Source organism: Fonsecaea nubica (assembly GCF_001646965.1).
Source record: "Fonsecaea nubica strain CBS 269.64 chromosome Unknown Scaff34, whole genome shotgun sequence".
In the NCBI taxonomy this organism is placed as follows: domain Eukaryota; kingdom Fungi; phylum Ascomycota; class Eurotiomycetes; order Chaetothyriales; family Herpotrichiellaceae; genus Fonsecaea; species Fonsecaea nubica.
This window is the reverse complement of record NW_019173707.1, coordinates 261650-270771: the sequence shown is the minus strand read 5'-3', so window position 1 is coordinate 270771 and position 9122 is coordinate 261650. Positions and strand designations below refer to the sequence as shown.

The 9122-nt window shown below is 53.2% G+C and overlaps 4 protein-coding genes across 4 annotated transcripts; 2 read left to right on the top strand and 2 right to left on the bottom strand.

Moving 5' to 3' along the window:
* On the top strand, positions 1-1208 carry AYO20_05765 (hypothetical protein; the record flags this gene model as incomplete). The annotated part of the gene is made up of 4 exons (XM_022644058.1): positions 1-184; positions 245-312; positions 377-753; positions 821-1208. The coding sequence occupies 4 exons, from the start codon at positions 1-3 to the stop codon at positions 1206-1208; spliced, it is 1017 nt and encodes a 338-aa protein (XP_022500062.1).
* A 554-nt stretch (positions 1209-1762) lies between these two features.
* AYO20_05764 (hypothetical protein) lies at positions 1763-2798 on the bottom strand (the record flags this gene model as incomplete). Its single annotated transcript, XM_022644057.1, has 3 exons — positions 1763-2362; positions 2442-2677; positions 2747-2798. 3 exons carry the CDS (start codon positions 2796-2798, stop codon positions 1763-1765), a joined length of 888 nt encoding a protein of 295 aa, XP_022500061.1.
* Positions 2799-4029: 1231 nt separating this feature from the next.
* On the top strand, positions 4030-6063 carry AYO20_05763 (hypothetical protein; the record flags this gene model as incomplete). Its single annotated transcript, XM_022644056.1, has 9 exons — positions 4030-4062; positions 4116-4443; positions 4498-4743; positions 4797-5051; positions 5112-5255; positions 5316-5457; positions 5539-5652; positions 5743-5842; positions 5926-6063. The coding sequence occupies 9 exons, from the start codon at positions 4030-4032 to the stop codon at positions 6061-6063; spliced, it is 1500 nt and encodes a 499-aa protein (XP_022500060.1).
* Positions 6064-7917: 1854 nt separating this feature from the next.
* Positions 7918-8978, bottom strand: AYO20_05762 (hypothetical protein; the record flags this gene model as incomplete). Its single annotated transcript, XM_022644055.1, has 3 exons — positions 7918-8406; positions 8467-8831; positions 8927-8978. 3 exons carry the CDS (start codon positions 8976-8978, stop codon positions 7918-7920), a joined length of 906 nt encoding a protein of 301 aa, XP_022500059.1.
* Between the last annotated feature and the right edge of the window lie 144 nt (positions 8979-9122).

Genomic DNA, 9122 nt, shown 5'->3' with positions numbered 1-9122 from the left:
ATGGGACTCGAACGTGGTTTGCACGCTGTGGTGACAGCTGCCGTCTTCAATGCATTCGCGTTTGTCTTCATCGTGCTCCGGTGCATTTCTCGCTTTATGGTCGTCCACCAGGCTGGGCCTGAGGATTATTTGATCATCTTCGCCTTGGTCCTTTCATTTGGTCTCACGGTGACGATTGTGCTTCGTGAGTACTTGAAGGTGTCTCCGGGAAACTCCTCAACTGACATTACTTGTTTTTCCTCAGAGAAAAATTGCGGTTTGGGTCGACATGCCGATACGGTCAGCGAAGAAGACAACGAGACTCTATCAAAGGTATCCATCCAGCTTGATCCATTCCATGGGCAACCGCTCGTATCCTGCTAACAACCGATGGCAGCTACTCTACGCGAGCATCATCCTCTATAACTTGGGGTTGTTTTTGGTCAAGGACTCAATCCTCTACCAGTACTTGAGATTCTTTGTGGACAGGCGTTACCGTCTTGCCGCCTGGGTTCTCATCATTTCCATATGTGTCGCTGGGGTAGCATTCATCCTCACCTCTTGCTTCTCCTGCTGGCCTGTTGCCTTTTTCTGGGACATGACCATCAAAGGCGGCCACTGCATTGACCTCATGGCCTTTTGGTTCAGCTTGTCCGGCTTCAACATCGTCACGGACCTGGCGGTCTGGGTGCTCCCGATGCCCGTGCTGAAGAGCCTGAGACTCCCAAGGAAGCAGAAGTTCACCTTGATCGTGGTGTTCTCGTTGGGTGGGTTGTACGCATGAACCAGTCCCAGTCCTTGACAATGGCAGATTCTTTGTCCGGCTGACACCCCACCACAGCGGATGTATCACGGGCATGCTCCGTCTCCACGCCCTGTATATCGCAAGCATCTCGACCGACCTCACCTACGACAACGTCGGCGCTGCGACCTGGTCAGCCGCCGAGCTCAACGTCGGCATCATGTGCGCGTGTATCCCCGCCATGAGACCCGTCATCAACTGGATGTTCCCATTCCTACTTTCCTCATCGCGTTACAATCGCGAATCCAACCCATACCCCCCGAGGACGTCGTACATACGACACGACAGCGTTGTCGAGACGTCGCAGGTAGTCAAGGCGCAGAGCGAGGTGAGCCGAGGCGACACGGCCAGCTTCGACCAGGGACACGAGCCGAATGCGATCCGCATCAAGAACGAGTGGTCTGTCAGTGAAAGCGAACGAGTTTGATGCCTTGGGTGGTCAAGTTCCGGCCTGGGAAGGGAAAGAGATATACGATACGGGATTATGACAGGATTGAAAAAAAACTACGAAACTGCGAAGGATCGCACGTAAAACAGGTGGAGATTTCGCGAAGAGGACCACAACGACCTCGTGAATGGGTCATGCTATGACCTGCTCAAGGTCATGGCTGCATTGATGAGAATTACGGCGAGTGTGTCAGCTCACCGATACACACTTGCTACCATTTCCTCACAACGCTATGTATACGGACGATCCTGGGACGGCACTGTTTTCATTAGTTGGGCGTTGGTGCGGATCCATTTCTGTCGGCTTACACAAGTCCCCCAATGTCGTTTGGGCGTGGTCATCTGCTACATTCGAGCATACGGGGGTCGGCGTTGCTGGCACTTTGTCCATTTTTCAGCTAAGAGGAGAGGAACAAATAGGGCGTGCTCATGATTTTCACGGGCACGGAACAGGACAAGAACAAGAAACATTTCTATTTCTCATGTCTGGGGTCATATTTCCATCCATCTGCTTCTGCTGTTGAAGGCCTTCCTCTACACGCCATTCTTCACCTTCCCGCCCGTCCGCTCCGCCTCCAACAGCGCAATGGTGTCCTGCGTGATTGAATCCAGGTTAGAAATGGTCGAGCCGGGCCCCTCGGGCATCGGACTGTCAATGTAGACCCTCCGGGTAAAATTCTTCAGCGTCTCCAAGACGGTGCCGCCCTCGTAATCGCCGTTCTCGACCAGCTCCAGCATGACGGCCGCCTGCTCCTCGGGGGTGATCCAGACGTCCTTTTCCGTCGCCGCCTTGAGCTTCTCCGGGTGATCGGACCACAGCGGCGTGTACACCATCCCCGGGGCGACGGCGACCACTTTGATGCCAAACTCCTCGTGTAAGGGAGCGAGAGATCTTACGATGGCCGACACGCCCGATTTTGCCGCACTGTATATGGGCTGGTTGAACAGCATGCGTTGTGCGGCCAGGGAGGAGATGTTGAGGATCACGCCGACCGTGCCGCCGGCTTTGCGGCCCTTGGAGCGGGTGATTTGGTCGCGGATGGCCAGGCGCGTGCCTTTGATGAGGGCCCCGAGGTTGATGTCCAGGGACTTGTAACTCTCTGTCTCTGTGTCGGTCCAAAAGTTGGACCATGACTGGCAAGACACGGTTAGAGGAGAGACAGAGTTGAAGAGGAGGGGTCAGGGAAGAAAGGGGTCGTGGCTGGAGACACACCGGTTCAAAGACGCCAGCACCATTGCACACAATATCGAGAGCACCGAGTTCGGTCTGTGCCCGTTTGAACAGAGCCTCGAGCTCGCTCCAGTTGGACACGTCGGTCTTTTGGAACAACAGCTTCGTCGGGCGTGGCTCTTTGGCGAGTTCCTTTAACGCGGTAGACTCTTGAAGATCGCCCACGATGACATTGGCCCCTTTGCTGACGAGGAGCTTGACGAAGGCGAGGTTGATGCCTGCGGAATCACGACTCAAGGGTCAGTTTGGGTCCTTGGATGCGCAGGGAGGTTTGGATCGTGTTGTACCTGATGCGCCGCCTGTGACGATTGCATTCTTGCCTGCGACCGGGAAGGACATGATGAGGCTCTGAGGTTCGGAGGATTCGGTGGTCCTGGTCCTAGCGGTTCTGTGTCGTTCAATCTGTTCACTTGGGCGCAGACACGAACTCGAATCTGGGATTTGACCTCCTCATCTCCTCAGACATCGCCATCATGGACCGCACGCCCTCGGTCAACATCACAACACCACCAGCACACAGATCTTGGGGAACATTGGGGAAACAGCGACAAGTGCTCCAGTCACAGCCAATCCTCTCGTTACTCGTGTTACTTTATTTGGTCTTTTGGATCAAGTCCCTCGGTTCTCCGCTCGGTCGTCAGGCCAAGAGAAACTCTCGTCCATCGTCTTCCTCCACCTCCACCTCCATACAAGGCTGGAGTCGCCCACAAAAGTCACCAACCTCGATTCGGGATGGACTGTCGTTAAGAGAGGGGAGCGGAGTCAGCAGTCTCAGTGTCAGGGACAGGGTCAACCCCACGACACCCAAAGAGCTGGTTCGCTAGAGCACAAACGGCGCAGATTGGGCTCTTGTTGGGATGCTTGGATGGTACAAGAACCTCGCACAGCCTTGACCCTCGGATCGTCTCCTCCGTCCAGCCCTCCAGTTGGTGCTTGTGAAGGACTAACGCCGAGAAAATGGATCCTCTCGCCATTGCTATTACCTTTTACCTCCGACCTCGACGCTCTCGGCTATACCAAGCACAACAACAGGTTCGCTTGACCAACATCACCACACCACCCATTACAACACCACTCGTATCCTAGACTTGGGCGGAACATCCAACCGCGCTCGTGGCTTCTCCTAGCTGTGGTGTCTCCAAAGATCACGCGTCTCCAAGGGTGTCCCCGCGGGGTCTCCTATTGCTGCTCGATACGAGCCATGGCCTTTCCAACGACACGTCTTGGTTCACAACACCTCATTTTGGTTGGCAAACTCTCTTGAGATCACTGCCTTTCCCCAAGGTTCCCCAAACATCCTCCAAACATGATGGCAAGAAGTCGTCCTGGACCTGGTTTGATCTTCTCTGGCCAGGTTAGAGGGAGTCTGCATGGAACCGAGTCTCTTGATGCGATGCCTGTCTCAGTCTCCACTCTGGGGTATACAGGTGCAAATCCTGAAAGGTGGCAATTTGCTCTCTAGCCTCCTGCAGGGTTATATAATTGCATCCATTTGGACGTGATCTTCCCTGTCAAGGGTCATTCAAGTTCTCCTCGTGGATACCTCTGAACGGTCCTTGCGCAAAGCAAAATGGCTCTTTCCGCAGCGACACTTCGTCTGTTGGTAAGTTGATACCGCTTTCCGACATCTGGGACCATATACTCACTCTATCAAAGATCGTCATCTTCGTCGCCCTGGGGAGCACAACCTACGGTTACTGTGCCTCCATCATCAGCACGACCCTGGCACAGCCCTCCTTTATCGCCTACTTTGACCTTGATACTCGGTCCAATGCCACCGATCTGACCGGGTCCATCTTTGGTCTTTTCCAGACCGGCGGCTTCTTTGGCACATTGTCGTGTCTGAAGTCGGCTGACTGGTTGGGTCGCCGCAAAGCACTCTTCTATGCAGGATTGGTCACTACCGTAGGCGGAGGTCTCCAGGCTGGCAGCGTCAACATTGGAATGTACATCTTTGCACGGTTTCTCACTGGTGTCGGTATTGGTTAGTTGCCCTTTTGTTCGTTCCTCAATGAAGGAGACTAATCTTCTCGGACAGGGGCTCTCGTCACCCTTGTGCCTCTCTACCAGAGCGAGATTGCTCCCCCAAAGATTCGAGGCTTCCTGGTCGCCATGCACGGTGTGATGCTGTGTGTTGGCTACTCGGCCGCCAGCTGGGTTGGGTTAGGGTTCTACTTTGTCGATGCTGGCGGAGCACAATGGAGACTCCCCCTGGCTATCCAGGCACTTTGGCCTGCCGTGCTTTCTGCGGGAGTTTTGTTCCTGCCCGAATCTCCTCGATGGCGTATGTTACTTATTGTTGCTGGTGTGATCCCTATACTGATGAATCGCAAACAGTGCTGGACCACGATCGCTACGAAGAGGCATTCGAATCCTTCAAACGCGTGCGCGCCGAGTCGTCCGACGCCTTCTTGAGCGACGAAGCCGCTCTCAGAGCCGACTTTGCCGTCCTCCGCGAACAGATCATATTTGAGAAACAACAGCAACTGTCCCTGTGGGATATTTTCCGCCTCCCACATTATCGCAAGAGGCTCATTGTCGGGTTTGTGACCATGGTTGCTCCCCAGGTCACGGGCACGCAGATCATTTACAGTATGTTTTTCCAAATTCTGTGTCTTTCGCGGAATGACGGATCTAACGCCCATGGTTTAGACTACGGGTCGCAGCTGTATAAGAGTCTCGGGTTCAATACTCTCGAACAACTCCTCCTGAGCTGTGGATGGATCACTTTCTCGCCCTTTGGCAACTGGTTCAACGGCCTGGTCGTGGATAGAGTCGGCCGAGTAAGGATGCTACGTACGCAATTACACCCTCTCTCTCCTTATGAATCTCTGGGATATCGACTAATTGTGACAGTGATTGGAATTATCGGCTGCGTGCTCTGTCTTGTGGGCGAGGTCATCACGCTCGCGCAGCTCGACAAGGGCGAGAACAAGGCCGCCACCAATGCCGCCGTCTTCTTCCTGTTCTTGTTTGTCGGTTTCTACGCAAGTTTCATGTAAGGCCCCACCGGCGTGTACCAGCGCAAAGATTCTGCCGATCGTAGTACTTGGAGTCAAGGCTAACAACAACAACACAGCGATGCGACCACATACATCTACGCTTCGGAGATCTGGCCAACTCCCATCCGGGCGAAGGGGCTGGCATTGTCCATCTCAGGCCTGTTTCTCTCGTCACTGGCCATTCTTCAGGGGTAAGTTCACCCTTTACATCTTCCCATCCGCCTGCCCCTGTACATTTCATTGCGATACGTATACTGACTGGCTGTATTTGCATCACACAGCGCTCCAGCCGGCTTCGCCAACATCGGCTGGCGATACTACCTGGTCTTCATCTCCGTCACCTCGGTCATGGTGGTCTTTATGTTTTTCTATTTCCCCGAGGTAAGCATTGACATTGTCTCCCTGGACAGACAGTGTCTCTCGCGCCCTTGACTCTGATACGCGTGACTGATTCCGGACCACAGACCAAGAAATTGAGTCTCGAGGAGATCGGTGAGATTTTCGGTGATGAAGTCGCGCACGTCGACGCCAGTACCGCGACGGCCATGGGCGAAAAGGGCGTGACGGAGCTGCACATTGAGACTACCGACGCCAAGCAGTAAGTTTGGGAGAGGTGATGATGGAGGTGACGATCTAATTCGATATGGGTGAATGGGGGAGAGGAGCGAGGAGGACAGATTGGCAATTGAATAATTGAAAGTTGGGAACTCACGATTCGACAAAGGGGGGAACAGTCCCTAGCAAAAATGACAACAGTGTGCGGTGCAAAAATGATAATCATACCCTTGGTACCTCCAGTAGCAGCCTCGTAGGTACATGATGAACTAGTATACATAGTAAATTAATACCTCGTCCTTTAATACCATGGTCATGGTCTCTACGGAAGGGAGATACCCCCTTCACGAACATGTATTTCGCATGTGGAGTTGACCTGGCACCGGCGTCAAATCAACTGGCAGTAACAGTCAATAAGCGAGCGAGATCTCACGAACCAGTGTGGCGGGTCGTGGTCGTGGTCGTGGTCGTGATCGTGATCGAGTCTCATCCTTGTATTCATCCCGGTGCTACGTGCTTGCTGCATGGATGCATCCGCCTCAAGCGTGCGTGTGTTAAGACATGCATGCATGCATGCCACCATCGGCACGTGTGGTACATACACATATACCTTTGTGATGTTCCGCCACATGGCATGGCATGGCATGCATGGGCAGGGGAAGGGAAGGGAAGTGGGATTCGTAACCGTCCTTCCGCCCCTGTCCTGCTCTACGCTACCTTACTCCATCCTCCACTAGCAATGGCAGGGGATGGTATGGTATGTTATGGTATGCCATGGAATGCCTGCTCGGAGAAGCCTCAGGGCTGAGCCAGGCCGAGGCTAAGCCGGCTGTTCTCATTTCCATCCGCGAGAGACGCTTCGAGGGTTCTGGACAAGGGGAAGGCGTCAAGATCATGGAGAAAGTCCTGGAAAGGGAAAGGGAAGGCTGCTTGGCCTTGGGGAAAGAAGAAAGGGGTAACGCTTGAGTGCCTCTACCCTCTTGTAGGTATCCAGGTACTTTAGGTAATAGCAACGGCATTCTTGGTGCCTTGGCCACACTATTCTATGCTCGATCAACTCACTCCTGCTCTGGTCTGTTGGAGGTGGCGGGTACGGTAGCCGTCGTCATCTCGACCTCCAACAGCGTGGAGGTGGAGGGTAAGTCGTGAGTCTAACGGTGAGTGTGCAACGAAGATCCTTTGGTCCGATATCTCTTCCTCCCCGAGTCTACCTCTACCTCTACCTCTGCCAAAGTAATAGAACAGGAGCGAAGTACTGGGTACTTCGAGACAAGCTAGGACAAGATAACTTTCATAGGATGCTTTTGTTGTGTTGTGTTGGGTTGTAATCTAGAACGTATATACTTACATCATATACATACTCGAGCTTGATAGGAATAATATACCGAGTATAAGATTCCTAACAAGGAAGTAGGTGTGGTATATGATGATATTGTAATGGATTATATAACCACGCATACATCCTCTACACTATCAGACTATATAGTTAGCCACCACCAACTTACCGTACGAGGCTGGGTTTACGATCCCACACTAAAAACCATTTCATTTCACAAAAGGAAAAAGTAAGTACATCTGTGGTACATAGGGCATCGACAACTACATAATGACGTAGAACAGATGGATGCATGGATGCATGGTCTTGACAGTATTACCCACCCACTCAGTCGACAACGCCCAACTGGCTCTTCAGCAGGGTTAAATCATACATACCACAAAAGAGGTCGGGCACGTTAAGTCAGACAGAATCTAGTCTTGTGCCTCATCGCGGGCTATCAAGAGAATACATATCCCTGCGCTTGAAACCTCCATTCTACAAGTCTACTACTCCATTCGTGGCAGATATCATGCTCCATCTATCAAGACCAGACCGGCACCAGTCATGCAGCAACAAAACTCCCTCACAACGCTCGAGGCCGTGCTGGTCTCACCGGCTCAATCGGCTCCACTTCCCCAACCTCAACGTCGTGCACCGTGCTCGCCACAGTATCGGCAGTCTTTGGCCTCTCATCGCTTCGTCCCCAGGCCTGATGCAAGGCCGTCAACTCCTCGCTCTCGGCAATCCTCGTCATGCCCGCATCAGGCTTCTTCAATTCCACCCACACAATCACGACGCTCACGTAGATGATCCACACCAGCGCACCACACACGCCATATGCAATCTTCCACCCGCTTGCCCACTGGGGTCCCTTGAAGGTGGCCGCAAATTGGAAACCCAGGCCGCCGTCCACGATCCCGAGAAGGATCAACACACGCCCGAGCCAGAGATGGATGTGCACAAAGTGCACCACCTTGGGAATCTTTTCGTGGAACCAGTGCAACTTCATAAGAGGCTGGAGACCCAGGAGGCCCAGGGTGACGAGGCCGATGACGCAGTGGTAGTGGTCGAGCTGTAGGGTGTCAGTAAAATGTCGTATGAGCAGGAGATACAACACATCTGTTCTACTCACAGCATTGATTTTCAAACCCATCCATATCCCTAGACCCGTCGACGCCACAAACACGGCCAATGCAAACATCTGAATTGCCGCATGGATCCACACGATATGGCGATGCGGCCACACTTTGACAATGATACCGCCGAGAGGAAAGCAGAACAGAAACGCCGCCGCGCCCAGAGCTGCATGAGCGATCTTTGCTTCTCCAAAATACGACGGAAATTTGCTTGCCCCCTTCGACCAGGCGGCTGGGCTGGGAGCGTAGGCTGAATTAGACATTGGACTCGTAGTTGTCAGCCATGAAGACGAGGCTGAAGCGATCGGCACCGTGGGTGTCGGTGGAGATGCAGGGATGAGTTGCGCCCCGGTCAAGGTTGCTATCCATTCATGTCAGTATCGTGTGCCGATCGTCCTTCGACTTACAACATGCCATTGAAAGAGCTGGCCGTAAAGAGCCTGCGGGCGGACGTACCAGAAAGGCTGACGAGCAGCAAGAAAGTGCTCGACAATTTGTTCAAGGCCATATTGCTTCAAGCCGTGTAGGAATCCCAAGTCCAGCTCCCTCCAACCTCGTTGGTGAAGGGAAACGACCGGTTAATCGGCAGAAATCAGGAAGAGCGTAACGTCCAGACTGCAATGGCCTCGCACAAAGAGCCTTTGACGTTTGC